General features: G+C 39.9%; 1 protein-coding gene and 1 long non-coding RNA gene across 5 annotated transcripts; both read right to left on the reverse strand.

Moving 5' to 3' along the window:
• Positions 1-594: 594 nt before the first annotated feature.
• LOC139033963 (uncharacterized) lies at positions 595-5,323 on the reverse strand. The gene is made up of 3 exons (XR_011486442.1): positions 5,224-5,323; positions 4,527-4,633; positions 595-3,069 (listed from the first exon to the last, which is right to left on the reverse strand). It is a non-coding gene; the product is annotated as an uncharacterized lncRNA (long non-coding RNA).
• Positions 5,324-6,508: 1,185 nt separating this feature from the next.
• On the reverse strand, positions 6,509-18,221 carry LOC139033962 (uncharacterized). 4 transcript variants are annotated; one of them, XM_070464039.1, is made up of 4 exons: positions 17,921-18,221; positions 16,444-16,603; positions 14,107-14,222; positions 6,509-7,961 (listed from the first exon to the last, which is right to left on the reverse strand). In XM_070464039.1, exons 1-4 carry the CDS (start codon positions 18,144-18,146, stop codon positions 7,738-7,740), a joined length of 726 nt encoding a protein of 241 aa, XP_070320140.1. In that variant the 5' UTR covers positions 18,147-18,221; the 3' UTR covers positions 6,509-7,737. The 4 variants fall into 4 exon arrangements, 1 of the variants encoding a protein (XP_070320140.1); XR_011486439.1 differs by lacking the exon at positions 17,921-18,221 and adding an exon at positions 17,495-17,914 and having other exon boundaries at positions 14,107-16,603; XR_011486441.1 differs by lacking the exon at positions 17,921-18,221 and having other exon boundaries at positions 14,102-17,488.
• Positions 18,222-19,940: the final 1,719 nt, after the last annotated feature.

The following is a 19,940-nucleotide window of genomic DNA, read 5'->3' on the forward strand; positions in this document are numbered from 1 at the left end:
GGGCTGATGCACTGGGATGACCCAGAGGGATGGGATGGGGAGGGAGGTGGGAAGGGGGTTCAGGATGGGGAACACATGTAAATCCATGGCTGATTCATGTCAATGTATGGCAAAAACCACTACAATATTGTAAAGTATTTAGCCTCCAAGTAACAAAAATAAATGAAAAAAATTAAAAAATAAATTTATCATTGTTAAATCTTCCTATATATCAAAACATTTAGCATTATAATATTTCTTTGCTTAAATTCAGCTTTGTTAGATGTTAATATAGACAATACAGCTTTAACTTATGTTTTCCTTTAAGCCCATGGTCACAAGTGGAAACACACACATACACACATATATAAGTATACAATAAGAATGTACTTATGTGAATGAATATGGAGAGAAAGTGTAATATTTCATTTTAAATAAAACTTTGCACATAACAACAACAACAAAAATAACCAATTTGACAAACCAGTATGTTTTACTCATACGTTGTTCTAATCTATGTTAATGAAATTAGGTTGTAAAAGAATACTAAGTCAGTTAGGGTCACAGTTTGACTCAAACATCATTTATAAGTCAATCACACCAAGCTGACCAATATAAATTTTACTGATTGCTTTATTTTACTTTCCAGATTTCTGTGAAAATTTATCTTTCTTTATGAGAAAAATAACAGAAACAGGCAAACAGGGCAGCACCTCATAGTCAGGAAGACATTATATATTCACAGGTATGTTTAGAACATTCTGTACTTGAGACGTTGTGCTAGTCTCTGAGGACACGGAAGTGAACTAGACATAGTCCACTCATCTTACAGCACCTGAGGTAAAAGGGGCGGTAAGACAAAAAGCATCAAATACATAATTTAAAGTATATAAAAGTATATATATTATATATAATGTAAATATATAATATATATAAATAGATACAAAACTAAATATCTTCAAAATTAAATTAAATTACAAGGAGAGATTGATGACAAACATATGATATTGCTTATACATGGAATCTAAAAAAGGGTACAAATGAACTTTTCTACAAAACTGAAATAGAGTCATAGATGTAGAAATCAAACTTAGAGTTACCAGGTGGTAAAGGGGTAGAAAGGGGTGTGGAGGGATAAATTGGGAGACTGAGACTGACAGATACACAGCACTCTCTGTAAAATAGATAATTGGTCAGGAATACTGCATTGCCCAGGGAAACTCTATAACGTGTTCGTTCCTGTGGGGAAAGAATCTAAAAAAGCGTGCATACATGTTCATGTACAGCGGATTCACTCTGCTGCACACCTGAAATTAACACAATGTTTATTGGAATATGGTTGTAGATCAAAATTAAAAACAAAAAAAGAAGAAACTGGGAAGCACACCACTAAGATGGGAGAAATGGAAGCACTGGGTTGGCCAAGAATGTTATTTGGATTTTCTACTCTGTAAGATCTTATTCACTGGACAACACAATACATAAAGACAGAAAATGCATTATAAATTGCTACTTAGTCCATTTCTGGACTCATCAGTATAGTGCAGCTCATACTGTAAAAATCTAAAACATTCTGTTTCTAAACCTTAACCATGCATAAACATTTTTGAGACTGTATCACACAGGTAATGAGAGGAGGCAATTCACTATTGTTTATTTTAATGGGGTGAAAGCAGGATTTTTAAAATCCAATAGTGTAAAAAACAGATTGGTATTTGTTTATAGACATAATATTTACTTAGCACACTGTAATAATGGGGAATACATGTAAATTCATGGCTGATTCATGTCAATGTATGACAAAAACCACTAGAATATTGTAAAGTAATTACCCTCCAACTAATAAAAATAAATGGAAAAAAAACAGAAAAAAAATAAAACGGAAACACTGAGAATTAAAGCATAAAATGCACCTTTACAGTATTTCTAATGCCTTAAAGTATGGAGTCTGAAATAAAGATTAGTCTTAGTAATTTTTGAAATTTTTTGGCTGCCCCAGATCTTAGTTGCAGCATGTGGGATCTTTGATATTCATTTCAGCATGTAAAATCTAGTGTGTTTGCTTGCTTCCCTACCCCGCCCAATTTTATGATTTCTTTCGTTTCTTACTTATTGTGGTAAATGGATAATTTATTATTATTATTGGACTTCCACCATGGAAGTCCCTAGTCTTGGTAGCATTAAAATTTTCCCTCTATATTTGTTTTCTAATGTACTTAATTAATCATTCACTTTCGGCTGCACTGGCCCGTCGCGGCAGTGTGTGGATTTCTCACTGCGGTGACATCTCCTGTAGCGGAGCACAGGCTCTAGCGTGAGGCTTCAGGAGCTGCAGCACTCGGGCTCATAGCTGTGGCTCACGGGCTCTACAGAGCGGGCTCAGCAGCAGTGGCACAGAAGCCTAGCTGCTGTGTGGGGTACAGAACCTTCCTGGACCAGAGCTGCAACCTGTGTCTGCGGCATTGGCAGGCAGATTGTTATCCACTGTGCCACCAGGGAAGTCCAAGAAAAGTGACCATGTACATTTGCAATTGACAGTCAGGGAATTTTGAATGTGTTAACCAGTTGTAACATTTCTCATTTGTTATTAAAATAATTGTGCATGGCTTTAGCTATCATAGTCATTATTGTGGTCCCATGTGTGCAAATAAAGTGCTGTTTGTATGGGAAAAAGGGAATTCTTTCATATTTATGGGTTCAAAACATAAATATCAACTCATATTATTTAACACCTACTTAATTTAGAATCTCTTCCAAATTCCTATCTCATGCAAGTATAGCTTGCTTCTGTGGGGTTAACAAACACTATCAATAAATATTCCTGATATTTTTGGCAGAGCAAGCAATAGAGCAACTGTTTATAATGTATATAAAAACATTTATAATAAAATGTTATAAAACATTTATAAAACAATTTTTAATGCATCTCTTAGGGATGGTGTGTGATCCCTAAAAGGCCCTTGAAGAATTTAAGGATATGGAAATGTTATTTGTTTGCTGCAAATCCATTTTCTTTCTGTATAACTTCTGGCACTGCTAACTCCAAGGTCATTCAGGTAGCCACATTCCCCATCTCCTGTCATGCCGAACCTAAAACCAAACACAAAAATATTAAAAAAGCATAGCCTGGACATCTACATTCATTCCTCCTCTATAATCTTCAGTACCCCTGACTTCAGGGATTTTTAATGTGGACAAGAGAAAAATGAAAATCTGTTGTTCATAAGGCTTCTGAGTAAATATAGACGATTTCTGTATTCAGTTCCTTTTATATTCTCAAAGTCCCGTCTGGAATATTGGAAGATTATCATCATCTATCCCAAATTCAGTTATGTTGTTGACTAGGTATTTAACTAGGGCTCACTGTTGCAGCCAAGTGAAATGCTGCCATGGGTGCTGATAAAAGAAATTGTCACATACTGAAATATTGGTAAGTCATTCTGGCTTATACATGACTTCACTTGAATTTTATGCTATAAAATAGTCTGTATCATAGTAAACATCCACTGTACATCTACTTTAATTATTGAACAAAAGGGCACACTGACCAGAAGTAAAGAATGTCCAAATTAAAAAGAAAGTTTAAATGTCCCTCTTCTTGAGATACCAATGCTGGTCCTCCTTCGATGGTAAGACTCCCTTCCCAGGTGAAAATGCCGTGTCAACCCACCCTGTACTTGCTGGTCTATTCTTTTTTTTTTTTTAAAGCAAAACCTTGAAGGAATGTAACCCTGACTTGCTTAATGTTCTCTCTTCTGACAAGACATAAAACAGATCCAGAAACCCCGTTTCTCTGAAACAGTTTCTCAGAGTCCATCTGGGAAGTGGGCTTCTGGGCTAGTCCTCAACTTGGCTCAGATAAAACTCTTTTCTATTCTTATTTTTGATCTTTTACTGATTATTTTAGTTAGCTTTCAGTGTTCTCCTGACCTGGCTCATACATGGGTGAAAACAAAGGTATGTGCTTACTAGCAAATTCTTAAACAGGCTTAGCTTTGATTGAGGGAAGTGACCGCCCCTTATATTCTATAGGCTCCAAAGTAATGTTTACATTTAAAACATTCCCACTGAAGTGTTCACAACCCAAGATGTGTTACTAAATTCCTTCCAGGGATAAATTATAACAGGAGGGATTCCCACTGGTTCTCTGATATCTTCCTTTTAGGAATCGGCAGAGCAGCTGGCAGAGTGGACTGAGGGTCTGTGGATACCAATTCTTCAGTGGTTTTCCAAGACTGTAGGATCCCAGAGTACCTCAGCTGTTCTCTCTACATTCTAAATATGGATTTCAGCACAGTTTAAGTCAGTGGGTGAAAGCAGAAGAACTATGTCCAATGTCATCATCATGCTAAAGATTTCAACTAAAAACGTGATATGTAAAATTTTCAAAAAAGGCACAGATAATAAACAGAAGAGCATACAAAGGATTTCTATTTTATACCTCACAGTGCAGCAAACTTTCCATGATATTAAATTTACATTCCCATAAATACATCTCTCACCCATAACCACATATAAATAGAACAGAAGGCAGTCTAAAAACTTACGATGTATTATATGTAGAGTTGTCTGTCCACTTCCAAGCATGATGTGATGATTCTCTGCTAAGGCCAATCCAATGGTCAAAAGGGCCTTTGTGACTTTTCAGAAAGTTCTATTATAAAACACAGAAAACAAAAACACATGTATCCTTCATTTTACCCTTGAGTCCTCTTCCCCCCAGCCTTCTCTCTTTGGATGGCAGCCTGGTAAGATTGAGAAGCTTAGACATTGAAGGGAGAAGACTAGTCCCTAGTTCTCAGCTTAAGTCACTCAAATGTCTCTGATCCTAAATTACATTAAAGTGATCACACATCTCAATTTGACTGGGAAAGTCCCAGGTTATGCCTGTGGTTCCAACACAATACTGTCACTTCCAACATAATATTGTCACTTTCACTCCCCAAAATGTCCCAATTTGGGTGATAAATTGCATGATGACCAGACTTCTTTTTACAATGGGAACAACATATCTAATTTGAAGGTTAACCATGAGGATTACATGAGAGAATCTGTCTAAATTGTCTCACAGGGTTCCACGTAGAGAACATACCCAGGAAATATCAGGCACTAATATGCACTCCAAGCCGCCAAGCCTGCCTCGAATGGGACTCTCCTCTTCTTTCAGCTGTCACCCTGTGCAGCCTACATCCTTATCAGGAGCTAAGTATTCAAGAAAGAACATAATCCAAAAATATTTCTTACCAGCTCCTCCTCGGTTTCAAACTGAGCAAGAACAGCTTCACGTGAAGTACAAAATGTCTGACTGAATGTCCAATTCTTTGAGTCTTCAGAAAAATAAAAACACTTATATATATATATGTGTATATATATATATATACATATATATATATATATATATATACATGTGTGTACATGTATATGTAGGTACAATATAAGTAAATTCCAAAATGAGGGTTTTAAGAAAAGCATGCCAAAGAACAACTAGACTCTTGTACTTTTATGGCCTTAGCTAACAGCATTTTGCTTTTCTCAAAACCTGAACAGGGGCTACTTTCTATAGGTAGACAGATTATTAGAAATGTCTTCCAAGTCCAAACTCATCTGTTTTTCCCAAAGAATAGTTTTTCTTTTTATGTATGTTGGCACCATTCATTACATATAGATTTGTGGAACCAGTTCTCTGCTTCTCACTAAAAGTTGGACAGACACAGTGAACATAACAAATAAAATTTCTTATCCCTTTTACCTATTATTCCACTTACCATCCTGAGGTTGGTCTTTTCTTTTTTTTTAAATTATGTATGTATATACATACACAAACACATGTATTCATGTATGTAAGTACAGCAAAACTAAATTCCAAAATGAGGAGTTTGAAGAAAAACATGGCCAAATATAAACTAGACTCTTGTACTTTATGGCTCTGCATATAGCATTTTGTTTTTCTTAAAATCTCTACAGGACCTACTTTCCGTAGGCAGACAGATTGTCAGAAATGTCTTCCATGCCCAATGCATTTGTTTATCAGAATGCAGTTTTATTTTATATGTATTTTGGCACCACTCATTACATAATTTCATATTATTTTGCTTCCAGAGTCACATTCTCAGGTGCTTGTCTATGTACTAAACACTCTCTATGGATGCCACCCAACTCTGGGTTATATGGAGAATCGCTGAGCTGTAATGCACTTCCAACTAATATTTCTAATGTCTCTTGAAATGCTACCAGCTTTAACCATTTATAAAACACCAACTGCTACTCACTGTGTGGAAATGTGATTGTACTTTACTGCTTTCAGAAACAGCAGACTTTTCTCAGATCTATTTTTCTCTTTTTGGTTTCTTGGAGAATGCAATATTGAGATCTGTGGTCACTTGCAGAGTGCAAGCTAGTGGTAGTTGATTTTCCTAAATGATTTTATTAGCTTGAGAGTTTGTCTTGGAAAGAATGTTCTGTGAAAACTAATATATGAATATATATATATATATATATATATATATATATATATATATATATATATATATTTTATATGGTGACTTTTTACCTCTGAGGTCAGTCTTGAAGTACATATGATATTTGATTGTTGCCTCCCAGAGTCATCGCTAACAGTCTTATCTCAGGCACAAAAGCCATCAATCCACTGATCTTCTAGCAGAGAATCTGTGCATCTCACTTCCCAGGGGTCCATGGACACTAATGGTTTTAAGGAAATCAATTTCTGTACCATTTAATTTCTGTAGTATTCTTTCCTAGCATCATACAGATTTCCCTTTCCCCACATCTTCCTTAATATCAGTCCTTCTTACTCTTGACATAAGAAAGGCAAACTCCTTACCTTTCCTAGATTTTACTATGATACATCTCTTAGGGGTATAAAACCTTCCAGTAGACAAAACATGGCATAGTTCAACTATTGATTTTAGTACCAAAAATACAATGTAGTATTTGCAGTGTTTCTGGAAATGCTATTTTATATGTATTTCTGTTAAATATGTATAAAAATATTTGGGCCCTTGTTAGATGCTCTGAAACCAGCAAGACATCAGAGTATAGGCTGTGGGAAGAATACATGCTTTTGCTTCCTAACCTCACTTTTTCCTCCCTTATATAATATGATAGGAAATACTGTTCGTTCAACTTTCAAGATAGACTCTGACACCAGGTCCCACCTTCACTGTTACCACCAGGGTCAAGCCATGGTCTGTTCTGGTGTGGATTTCTATAAGTTTACCCTAGTAGCTGTTCCCAAAGTCTAACTTATCTTCCAACAGTCTGTTCTCGATGTAACAGTCAAAATGGTTTTATTCTACAATGAAATTCAGATCATGACATTCCTCTCCTACAATTTCCCTCTTCCTGATGCCCCCCACTGCACTCAGATTAAAAGCCAAAGTCTTCACCTGACTCAATAGGCTGTGACCTCCCTGACCCCCAGCCCATTACTCTTCCTCATTCTCACCTTGCTTCAACTGTAGAAGCCTCCCTGCTGTTCCCCAAACCTGCCAGGAGCTTCCTCCTTTCATTCTACTTGTTCCTGCCATCTGCAATGCATTCCCCACATGCCCAATGGCTTCTTCATCTCCTTCAAGTTTGCCAAAAAGTCATCTCAAAGAGGCTTTCCCTGGACACTTATATTCATCTCAATCTGTTACCCTATATTATAATATCTGCATCTTCCTGCTATTAATAGAATTGGAGTTCCCTGGGACAGGGAATTTTTTGTGTTTTGTTCACTGATATACCTCAAGCATTTCACACACCCTGGCACATAATGGAGCTCAATAAATATTTATTTACAATGTGAATGTGCAAAGAACATGGTACAGCTTGGAGAACAGGTAACTCACCTGCCACACAATTGGAAAGTAAGACCACATTTAGAGCTATAAGCACAAAGATAATCACGATGCAGCAGTAAATCTTGGCAGGTGTAACAGGAGATATAATTGCTAGGCATTTCTTTTGGAAATCTTTACCTGTAAATGGAAATGTCATAATCTTAATCTCATGGAAGCATTAGAAACAAAAACTTAAATGTATCACAGAATCAACATGTAAAATCAACTGTACCTCACCTCCCCTATTGCCAAAATCCCTCACAAAAGGTCCATGTTCAGGAGAGATGGCCATGGCTGAAAAGCGACCCAGAGATAAGAGAAACAGTATTTTTCCCCTGGAGAGTCTTCCAGTTATTGTAAGAAGAGCTAATAAGAGAGTAAGAAACAGATAGACTAGAAACCAGAATGAAAACGAAACATACAAACAATCCAAATTTACCTCCTTAAATAACAAATTTGGTTAGAAGTTATAAGAGGAGCATTAGAGAACTAATCAATATAATTCATCATGTTAACAGAATAAGAGAAGAGAAAGGATATGATCATCTATATACGCATAAAAGGAGAAGGAAATGGAAACCCACTCCAGTATTCTTGCCTAGAGAATCCCATGGACAGAGAGGCATGGTGGGCTGCTGTCCATTGGGTCGCCCAGAGTTGGACATGACTGAAGTGATTTAGCATGGATGCATGCATGCATAGACATAAAATGTGGGAAAACCTAAGAGTCATCCAAAATAACAAAGCCCAACAAATTATGAACTGAACTTTCACTTTTCATAGAAATAGTACAGCTACCATGATACTTAATGGTGAAAAAGTAAATGCCTTCCTCTAAAGATCAAGAACAAGGCAAGGATGTCTTTTCTTAACAATCCAATTGAACATTTTACTAGAGGTTCTATCAGTGCCAAAAATGCAAGAAAAATAAATAAAAGACATATGAGATTAGAAAGAAGTGAAAGTGTTTCTAGATGTGGTATCCATTCACCTCTCAGTAGAAATATCAATTTGAAAATTATCTGCACATGAATCTACCTTCCCCAGAGCCAAGGATTCCAGGCACACCCACCCCTGCCTTGTCCCAGCTCCTTGCACTCCAGCAGTCCCAGCAGACAATGCAGCCTCAGACAGCTTCCACCCCGGGCTCCCTGTGGGCTCCTAGGAGACAGGCTCCTGTCTCCCCACTGCACCTGCCAATTCCAGCAGCTCCAGGTGGGGCTCCTGTGTCCCTTGGCTCCTGGTGAAGTCCTGGGGACCATGCCCCCCAAACCCTTCCCTCGCACTCAGCAGTCCAGCACAGACAGAGACCCTCTCCCTGCGGGAAAGGAGAGTAAAGCAGCACTTGACTTCACTACAGATTCCAGGTCTACCTGCTCTAGCCTCACATCAGTCTGACTCCTGCAGCCCTGGGTGACAGCCTGCAGACTCACTAACCGAGGCCCCCCTCTCCCCAGTGCCTGCCGGCTCCAGTGAGCCAAGTGACTCCTGTGACATTATGCTTGGTATTCTAAGAGATACCAACAAAAATCAATTTTTTTCTTTTTATTTTGTTTCCTCTCCTCTCCCCATCTCTGATCCATAAAATATCCTGGCATCCAGACCCCGACATGATGGTTCTTTCAAGATGCTAGTCAGCCATCTTCTTGGTCAGCCAGCTCTCTGAGTAAAGTCATATTCCTTGCCTAAATACCTTGTCTCTCAGATTTATTAGCCTATTGTCAGGGGTGAGCAGAGTGAGCTTGGGCCTGGTAATACTCTCAACTTTTAGGTTGTGAATACTTTTTTAAGTTTACACTTCCACAATTTTTTTCATTGTTAGAAGAGTAAGATGTGAATCTCCCCATACCTCTCTCCAATGAATCTTCTATTTGCCCCTTACTAATATTCTTAAGGGGGGGGGGTAAATAGGAGATTCATTGGAGAGAGATAAGGGGAGATTCACATCTTACTCTTCTAACAATGAAAAAAAAATTGTGGAAGTGTTAATATTCTAAAAGGGCTTCCCTTGTAGCTCAGTCAGTAAAGAATCTGCCTGCAGTGCAGGAGACCCAGGTTCGATCCCTGGGTTGGGAAGATCCTCTGGAGAAGGAAATGGCAACCCACTCCAGTATCCTTGCCTGGAAAATCTCATGGACAGAGGAGCCTGGTGGGCCGCAGTCCATGGCATCACAAACAGTCGGGCAGAACTGAGTGACTAACACGGACTTACTTACTAATATTCTAAAGGGGGCTTCCCTGGTAGCTCAGCTGGTAAAGAATCTGCCTGCAATGTAGGAGACCTGGGTTTGATCCCTGGGTTGGGAAGATCCCCTGGAGGAGCGTCATGGTATTCTTGCCTGGAGAATCCCAATGGACAGAGGAGCCTGTTGGGCTACAGTCCATGAGGTCGCAAAGAGGCAGACATGACTGAGTGACTAAGTACAGTATTCTAAAAGTCTCCCCCTTTTCTTCTCTTTATTTCTCTATATCTTTCTCCTAACACCCTCCCTTGTTTCATGTTTCATGTCTCTTTCTTGCTTACTTTCTTCCCTTCTGTTTTTTTGTATGGATATAAAATTTGCCACCCCAAAAATGTTTCTTTGCATGTGGATTATTTCAACCTAAAAATTAGCAAGGCAACCAAAATCTAGGAAGAATCTTTGATCTTTGCCCTATTTGTCTAAAAGAATTTAGATAGAGGGGCTGTTTAGAAGAGAGCTATCACCAGAAATATGTGCAAAGAATATGGGCCTGCATGTGGTTGGGGAGACTGGTCAGGGCCTAGAGATCAGAGTCTATCCTGGCCCTAAAGATCTTTGTCTCTGCACAGCCCTGCAAACATTTTATTCACCAAACTTCTGCTTTTCCATTTCCATTTCCTTCTCTCTGAAGTCCCAAACCACTACCCCCAACATCTTTTGTCTTTAGCTGAAGATGCTATTTAAGGTGAAGCTATTGGCCATTTTGGTGAGCTACACAGTTTTCCTGGGCCTGTCTCATGTATACATATGATTCAACCTGAGATGCGGAATTTCTTGCCATATCAATAAACAAGGATGTCACAGTCATCAGCAGTTTTGACCCTCCAAATGTGAGATTCTGAGCCTTGAGTGTGCTTAGGAAGGAGAATGATGCTTGCTATCTGGCAGTCATTAAGCTGCAGTCACTCCCTGCTGTAAGCACCAAGGAAAAGTGCAGGAGACCAGCCCCAGATAGCTGCGGTGCGTATCAAGGGAATGATTGCTGTGAGCCCAGACTTACATCTTCCAGTACATAGAAGTCACTACATTCCTTAACTTGGAATATCTGGTGTTCTTTAAATCACAATAATGTTTTGATGTTCAGATTACCTGCCCCTTGTTCTAAACTTCGACATAACCTGACTCCTGCCCCCTCCCCTCCTCAGAGCAGTTTTTATGGGGTTACATGAGACATTATCCCCCAGGCTTGAAGCCCTAAAAATTCCCATCGAATAAAAGGTAACTCTCAACACTAAGTTACATGTATTTTTTCAGTCTGCAAAGTTTTGTTTGATTTTTATTTGTTATCTGTCTCATGTCAATTTAATTCTTAAACCAGAAGAGCAGAGGAAAATGTCTTTCTCCCTTACACTCTCCTGTGGTGTGTCCTCTTCCTGTCTCCCTCTAAATTCGTGTGGCTTTTATACTACACTTTGAACACAATAACCTTCAAATGTCTAGTTTGAAAAATGGTGTTAGAAATTATCTCACAGAAGAACAGAGAAGTGATCATATTACAGTTCTACAGGTTTTAACTTTCATTTCATGTACTAGAAAACTTAGTTAATTTACAGAACAGTTTAAATTAAAAAAAATAGATTTCACATTTGCACTGGTCAAATAGCTTCAGCTACATAAGCACTTGGCATAAGTAGTAAAATATTAAAGTTCCTTAAGAACTTTATTTTTCATTAAACATGAACCCTGTGTCTCAGGAACTTCAATATCCTGTTGTCCCAGATACAAAATAAAATGCAGGGAGAGGTGATAGGGAAAGAAAATGAAGAAAATGCATATTTTAGCAGAAATTAGACGTTCAGTAAAAGGATTTCTTTTTCTTGGACTAAAGTACAAACATGCAAGAACTACGTTCTTTTTCTCATTAAACTTGCTATAACATAAAAATGCTAAAGGATTTGCTGGTAGATGGATTTAGCCTCCTACTCCTACCGTGAATCTCCACATCTGTTTTTCAGTTACAAAAGAAAAGCAAAAAGCAATATATGGGAAACTGCTGTAAGTTAATGATTATTCAAGAAAGCAGGTTTGCTTAACCACAAAACCAAGCAGGCTTGTCTAGCAACAAAATCATGTGACAGAAGCACGAGACATGCCCCCAAACAATAAAACAGTGACACAATAAGACCCTAATCCTGTGCAGTGAGCTCAGTAAGTTAATGATTCTTGTGATATGCACATTAAAAAAAAAAATTTGTGGACCTAGCTTGACCATGTAGAGAAAGGAAACTCCTGATCAACCTGGAGGAGTTGCTAATGATGGAAGCATGACATGTACTCAGGAAAGACAAAGGTCTTCTCCACCACCTACTTTTCCTTTGATAATAAAGCTGTAGCCCAGTAAGTTCTGCAGTGCAGGAGGACACTGCCCACCCACTTGAAAGCCTCACAAGTGTTCTATTCTAATAAATCACTTCTTATCTATCACCAGGGCTTCCCAAGTGACTCAGATGGTCAAGAATCTGCCTGCAATATGGAAGATCTGGGTTGTATCCATGGCTTGGGGAGATCCCCTGGAGAAAAGATCGGCTACCTACTCCAGTATTCTGGTCTGGAGAATTCCATGAACAGAGGAGCCTGGCGAGGCTACTGCCCATGGGATTGCAAAGAGTCAGACACACCTGAGCGACTTCCACTTTCACTTATTTATCACTTTGCCTCTCAATGAATTCTTTCTGGGCTCAAAGATAAAGAACTATGGTGCCAGAGCTCTTTGGAGCCCCTGTAATGACACCAAACAGTTTCACCAATAGTCCTAGTTTTTGCAGTTAACCTTTATTTTTTTGTCAATAATTATTCATGGCTTTATTAAATAAAAGTCTCTTTAGAGAACAGTAAGAAATTAATTCTCAGCTAACATCAGGGGAGAGTGACAGGAGGTTACAATTTTTTTTAATGCATTGATATTGATAATAACATTAACCAGATAGGTACTATATTTCAAAAAATATTTTTAATAATAAATCACTATGTTACATTAATACTCTGATGCTCTCATTGATCAAAACTGTTTAACGAAAATGGTTCTATTTAAAAGATACTTTTAATTTTAATGTGATATTTTAATATCACTACTGACAATGTCTGGTAAAATATTATAGAAACTACTTTGGTAATGTACTCTAAAAACGATGATATAAAGCTTAGCCATTTAAGATGCACTATGATCAAAGGACCAGAGAATGAAAATAAGAGAAAGATATAATAACAGAAGTATACTATATATATATAAAACAGTATATTTAAATAACAGAAGTACACTAGACCCCATGAGAAAGAAAAAGAGACATAAAGAGGGAAAAAGACAGAGGGAAAGACAAAGAAAATTATTTGGACACAAAAATGAGCCTCAATAGATTTTAGCTGAAACACTTAATGATATTACTGAAAATCATATTTACCCTTAACCAAAAGGAAACGTTGCAGGGAAATTTTGTGCCAAATGGAAAGAAAACATACATTTATATTTATTTAAAATTTTATTGTATATTATTTTATTTTACCTTATCTTAATATCTTATCTTATTTTATCTTATTCAAATTCTTTTCCTATTTAGTTTGTTACATCATATTGAGCAGAGTACCCTGTGCTATATAGGAGGTATGGGCAACTTTTATTAGTATATGTACTACAAAATTGTTGCTGTCTGTTTGCCATCACCTCTGGAATATGATCATCTATTATTTAACATCATAATGTGAGTTGCCAGAATGCAAGTTGCTAGTAACCTGGAGAAAATATGAAGACTAATTAAAAACAAAACCCAAAGACCATTTTTCTCTTAACCTCCTATAACATAATTCACTGTGCAGTAATATTTAAGTAACATATCCAGAAGCAGAATAACTAATATAACAATTACACACCTTCCCTCTCACCCACCTCTAGTCCCTCAAAACATCTCTCCGTCTATGGAGGTTAACTGTGAAGTACTGATACTTCTGAAGCACAATTTCTACTCTGCTGTAGTGGTCAGTAGTACAAGAACTCCCTTCCCCAACTCCCATTTTGTTTTGTCAAAAGTGTATCAATTTTACCTTACCAGATCTCCACGCCTTCTCATTCACTCTACAGGTAGGGTCTGTCTCTAAGATTTTTAAAGACACCTCCGTCGTTGTCATGTTTCTGTCATGTTTCAAAAAAAGCATTTGGTGGTACCTTTTCTCAGTAGTTGCAAAGCAGGAAATGTGAATTGAAAGGAAACTCTGTTAATATATGAGTTAAAAGAATCTAGCACCCTCCCAGTTCAGACTCCACCTCTCATTGCAAAAGACCCTGTTGGTGAAAGTGAGAGTGAAAAGGCTGGCTTAAAACTCAACATTCAAAAATCTAAGATTATGGTGTCCAATCACATTACTTCATGGCAAATAGATGGGGAAACAATGGAAACAGTGGCAGACTTTATTTTCTTGGGCTCCAAAATCACTGCAGATGGTGACTGCAGCCATGAAATCAAAAGACACTTGCTCCTTGGAAGAAAACTTATGACCAACCTAGACAGCATATTAAAAGGCAGAGACATTACTTTGCCAACAAAGGTCCATCTAGTCAAAGCTATGGTTTTTCCAGTAGTCATGTATGGATGTGAGAGTTGGACTATAAAGAAAGCTGAGCACCAAAGAATTGATGCTTTTGAACTGTGGTGTTGGAGAAGACTCCTGAGAGTCCCTTGGACTGCAAGGAGATCAAATCAGTCAATCCTAAAGGAAATCAATCCTGAAAGTTTGTTGGAAGGACTGTTGCTAAAGCTGCAATACTTTTGCCCACCTGATATGAAGAACTGACTCATTGGAAAAGACCCTGATGATATATCTTTTCAGAAGGCAAAAGGAGAAAGGGGTGGCAGAGGATGAGATGGTTAGATAGTATCACTGACTCAATGAACATGAATCTGAGCAAACTCTGGAAGATAATGGAGGACAGAGGAGCCTGGTGTGCTACAATCCTCGAGGTTACAAAGAGTTAGACACAACTTAGCAACAGAACAACATCGTGTCACTATGTCACTGCGTGCAGACCTTCCAAAAATATACATGTTGTTCAGTCACTCAGTCATGCCAACTTTTTGCGACCTCATGGACTGTAACATGCCAGGTTTCCCTGTCCTTCACGAACTCCTGGAGCTTTGCTCAGACTTATGTCTATTGAGTCAGTGATGCCATCCAACCATCTCATCCTCTGTCATCCCCTTCTTCTCCTGCCTTCAATCTTTCCCAGCATCAAGGTCTTTTCCAATGACTCAACTCTTCACATCAGGTGGCCACATTTAGAGTCATCCCTTGTGCTGTTGGAAATGAACATGAGGCAGGAGCTAAATGGACTCCGGGCTCTACAGCTGGACTTTGTCCCCTGTGGACAGATACCCCGAGACAAAGAGGAGGAGGAGCTAAGCCCTGCCCAGATATGAGATAGTACTTTTCTCATTCTCAAGGTCCAGAGGACTTTCCAAGAATACACCCGCAGTAAGGCTCTCTGTAGATCAAAAAGGGAGTAATGTCAACCTGCCCACAGGCCTCTTCACTAGAACCCGCCTTGGCTAAGAAATGTGGGTACACACATGGGCGGACACTGCTGCTGCTGCTGCTAAGTCGCGTCAGCCGTATCTGATTCTGTGCGACCCCACAGACGTCAGCCCACCACACGCCCCCATCCCGGGATTCTCCAGGAAAGAACACTGGAGTGGGTTGCCATTTCCTTCTCCAATGCATGAAAGTGAAAAGTGAACACTGATATATACCAAACATGGACTCAGATTCAGCCAAAGCAAGATGTTTGGCCAAAGAAAACCCAGAAGAAAATCTCATAAAAGTAATTCAAACTACCACAAGGACCTGACACTCTGGGCTTGCCAGTGTGTGCCTATTCACATGTACTTTTTTCCCTTCTAATAAATGTTTCACTTTTTTCACTAATTTTGCTTTTCCTGTGGAAATTCACTTTTCTGGAAATGAATCTTAATGGCCAGGATTCAGCACTTGGCCTGACTTCAATCTCTGGCCAGAAACCAAAGTCCTGTTTCAATTCCCTATAGGTTGGGGCCATCCAAGTTCAGACATGTCTTCACAAAAACCTTTGCCTTTCTCTGTTCAGGTGAAACAAACAAACAAACAAACAAACAAAAACCAAGGAGACCTTAGCGGTAGCACAGCTTCAAAATAAAACAAACTTATGTCCCTGAATTTCCATGTGGAAGAAAGCTGCATTCTAACTAGAGCCTCCTGTATTTCACAGCTACATGAGTGATAAATAAATGTACACTGTGCTATCAATGAAATTTAGGAGGTTATCTATTGCAGCAGCTATGTAGCATATTTAGTTAGAGTGGCAGCCTCATTTTTTCCATATTTTTTGCATTACTAATCACTTCTTATCCAGTCACCATATATCTGCAGACTGTTTACTACTATGGTAGGTGCTGAGAAACAAAAGCTCTGCAAATTCTGATGAAGAGGATGAAGCAGGCACCTGGGTCTTGTGTGGGAGAGGTCTGGATGGATTTTCCAGAATGGGTGAGGCAAGGTTAGTGTCTTCTCTGGTGTCTAGTCAAGAGAGGGACATTTTAAAAGATTACAGTTTATAGTTCCACCAAAAACCTGACAGAGCTAAAAGCAATGACAAATTTAAATTACAATAGAGTGAACATTATAATGAAGTGCTCAGCATACGAAAATGGAGCTGGAAAGCAAGGGTCCAATTTCAGAATTCAAGAACTAGAACTTCTTTGTAAATTTGTATTGTACCACACAAAAGGACAGAGCAACACCTGCCGATCCCTGTGGCCTCAAGGTACCCCGAGAAATCTTGTTGTCTCCCTCAAGATCTCCCTGCCTCCCTTTCCGGTGTCCGTGCAACTAATCCTTGCTTAACACACTTCACTTCTCATCAACTGAAGTTTTAATGTTTGAGAAACAAGATTTGTAATGAACCTATGGGTTCTCGCATTTAAAAGAATAAATAAACTTCCTCCTTTTCTTTTAATGTGTCAGTCAGAACTCAGAGCTTCCTGCATCTGTGTCTCCAAGCTGGGGCTCTAACAATCCAGCCAGAAATGCGTCTTCTTCTCAACCAGGTCTTTGTTTCTGAAATTTCAGTTAATAAAAGCAATACATTAGGAAAATGGTGATACACTTAACCTGCATGACACCAGGAAGGGAACATTTTTTTTTTTTAGCACTCTTATTCTGCCAGAGGGAGCTTAAGGCTCTTCAGACAAAGCTGAAAGACAAGTTTCCCCAAGAATACTGTGTTTCTGGAAAGGAGGGGAATTCAGGCCAGTTCCAAAGGCATCTCAACTTTTCAATTAAGATACAATCCTGGGAGTGAGGCAGACGGAGACAAAAAGGGGAAAGACCCTGAATCAGGTCACTAAGAACGCCTGCCGCCTTCTCTCAGCCTTTCAAAACCCTTAATCCCTAGACCACAGAGCTTACCCTAAGCAATCTCCCAGTCTCCCAGTAAAGTTCTGCAAACTCCTATGAAGAGGGCGGCTTAGGTGCACGTTCATCCGAGGAGAAATCAAGTCAATTTTTTTCAAATCACCCAAGCAGGCCACATGTTCACTCATTGAGACAGCCCTGGAGAATTTGCAACCTGCTTGAGACCAGAAGGCAGTTTCTTCATTCTCTTCTCCTCTCAGCAGTAGCGGTTCCTCTTTCTCTCTGACTGCTCTGGACCAGAGGTGGCCAACAGAGAAGGAAATAGCAACCCACCCCAGTATTGTTGCCTGGAGACTCCTGTGGACAGAGGAGCCTGGTGGGCTGCTGTCCACAGGGTCGCACAGAGTCGACACGACTGAATGACTTAGCATGCGTGCATGCATTGGAGAAGGAAATGGCAACCCACTCCAATATTCTCACCTGGAGAATCCCAGGGACGGAGGAGCCTGGTGGGCTTCCGTCTATGGGGTCGCACAGAGTCGAACACGACTGAAGCGACTTGGCAGCAGCAGCAGCCGAGGTGGCCAAACAGGGGGATGCGGCATCTCAGGGCTGCGACGGCTGCCCTCTCCCGGCGCCTCCAGCTTCCCTGCGGGACGACCACACCCCTCTCCATCCACGGCTGTCTCCCACACCCAGGTCCCATTGTCTGCCAAGGTCTGAGGGAGACACCGGATGCAGGGTGTGGAAAATAGGCCGATGGACCGAATGGTACCCCAGATGGTACTATATAACCCTCCCTCCCTGCCCTCCGCCCTAGATGTTACACCCCACGTCCTGTTTTTCATTTCTCAGGAGTTTGAGGCAGAAAAGGAAGTCAGAACGCTTGTAAACAGGATGCCTGCCGTTGAAGGGTCTTTGGTCCCTTTCCAACCTGCCAAACGCTTGATGGGGACCTGGTGGACTAACGGAGGATCTAAGAGGACAGCCCTCTGCTCGGGCTGTCTGCCATACTGGGTCCTTTCCTAGCAGAGCCCGAGAAAGTCTGCATACATCTCCACAGCCTGCGAGTCTCCCTGGCCTAGCAGAGATGGGGATAAGGTGCTGTCTCTTTGAGGTTCAACCTGTGGTAACCAAGACCTCTGAGAATAGAAACCCCCACCCACCCACACAAACCTACTCTAAAAGGCATTGATTCGTGGCTTGTTAGCACCACTGTTCTCAGAAGATCATACACAGATCAAAACTCCAGCCTAATATGTTCTGAGGTTACAAAATGAGGAAAGGTTATAAAGGCCAAAAACTACAAGGTTATATAAATTGTCAGAAATTAGGATTAGAGTTGGGAAGAAATAAGAACGCTTGTTTAAACAGGAGTTGTTTGGGGTTCAAAATGGTTATGCAGTTGCAGGAGTAGGAGGGAGGCACTTTGAAACTATGTTTGTAGCTGGCTCTGCTTGCAGATACTATTTTGAAAATGTCTGGTGATGGTCTTGAGTTTGATATAATTCAGAAAGTTTAAGTTCTCAGTGATGCCTATGCAAGTTCTCAGATGCAAGAATGCATCTGAAACTACCTCCACCTAAGGCCATCTGGCTCCATTTTGTATGTGTGAACCAGACAGAGTTACTCCAATTTATTTTTGAAAGATCTTAAATACATCATCAGGCTTCCCTGGTGGCTCTGTGATGAAGAACCTGCCTGACAATGCAGGAGAGGCAGGTTCAATCCCTGGTCCAGGAAGATGCCTTGGTGAAGAAAATGGCAGCCCAGCCCAGTATTCTTGCTGGGGAAATCCCACAGACAGAGGAGCCTGGTGGGCTACAGCCCATGGAGTCACAAAAGAGTTGTACAGGACTTAGCGACTAAACAACAGCAACAGCAGATATATCATTATCTGTCTACATTACCATTGGAATTGTGCGTTCAGTCCCTGGGTGGGAAAGATCTCCTGGAGAAGGTATCTCTTGACTTAGGCAAACACCTGTCTAGAGCTTAAACAAGGGGCTTCCCTGGTAGCTCAGCTGGTGAAGAATTTGCCTGCAATGCAGGAGACTCCAGTTCAATTTCTGGGTCAGGAAGATCCTCTGGAGAAGCGACAGGCTACCCACTCCATTATCCATGGGCTTCCTTGGTGACTCAGACAGTAAAGAATCCTTGTTCAATGCAGGAGACCTGGGTTAGATCCCTGGGTTGGGAAGATCCTTGAAGGAAGACATGGCAACCCTCTCCAGTGTTTTTGTCTGGAAAATCCTCATGGACAGAAGAGCCTGGAGGGCTGCAGTCCATAGAATCACAAAAGAGTCAGACACAACTGAATGACTAAGCACAGAGTATTTACAAAGTTAGGGAAATATCAAGGCTGTCCAGGTCACCATATGCATATACACCTTGCATATGTGTATGTCTTGTTCAGAGGTACCCTGGCACAATAAGCAACACAGTAAATATTGTTTTCAGCCACTCTAATTTAGACAGACTACCTACCCAATAGCAGAGC

Source organism: Odocoileus virginianus, unplaced genomic scaffold (genome assembly GCF_023699985.2).
Source record: "Odocoileus virginianus isolate 20LAN1187 ecotype Illinois unplaced genomic scaffold, Ovbor_1.2 Unplaced_Contig_11, whole genome shotgun sequence".
Taxonomy (NCBI): Eukaryota; Metazoa; Chordata; class Mammalia; order Artiodactyla; family Cervidae; genus Odocoileus; species Odocoileus virginianus.

Coding starts and splice junctions, on each gene's coding strand:
- LOC139033962 (XM_070464039.1), bottom strand. CDS start 18,146: ATGGGACCTGGGTGTGGGAGACAGCCGTGGATGGAGAGGGGTGTGGTC. Junction 16,604..17,920: donor CCGTCCCTGGGATTCTCCAG/GTGAGAATATTG, acceptor TCTCTTGACTAG/ACACCAGAGAAGACACTAAC. Junction 14,223..16,443: donor AAACAGTCTGCAGATATATG/GTGACTGGATAA, acceptor TACTGAGAAAAG/GTACCACCAAATGCTTTTTT.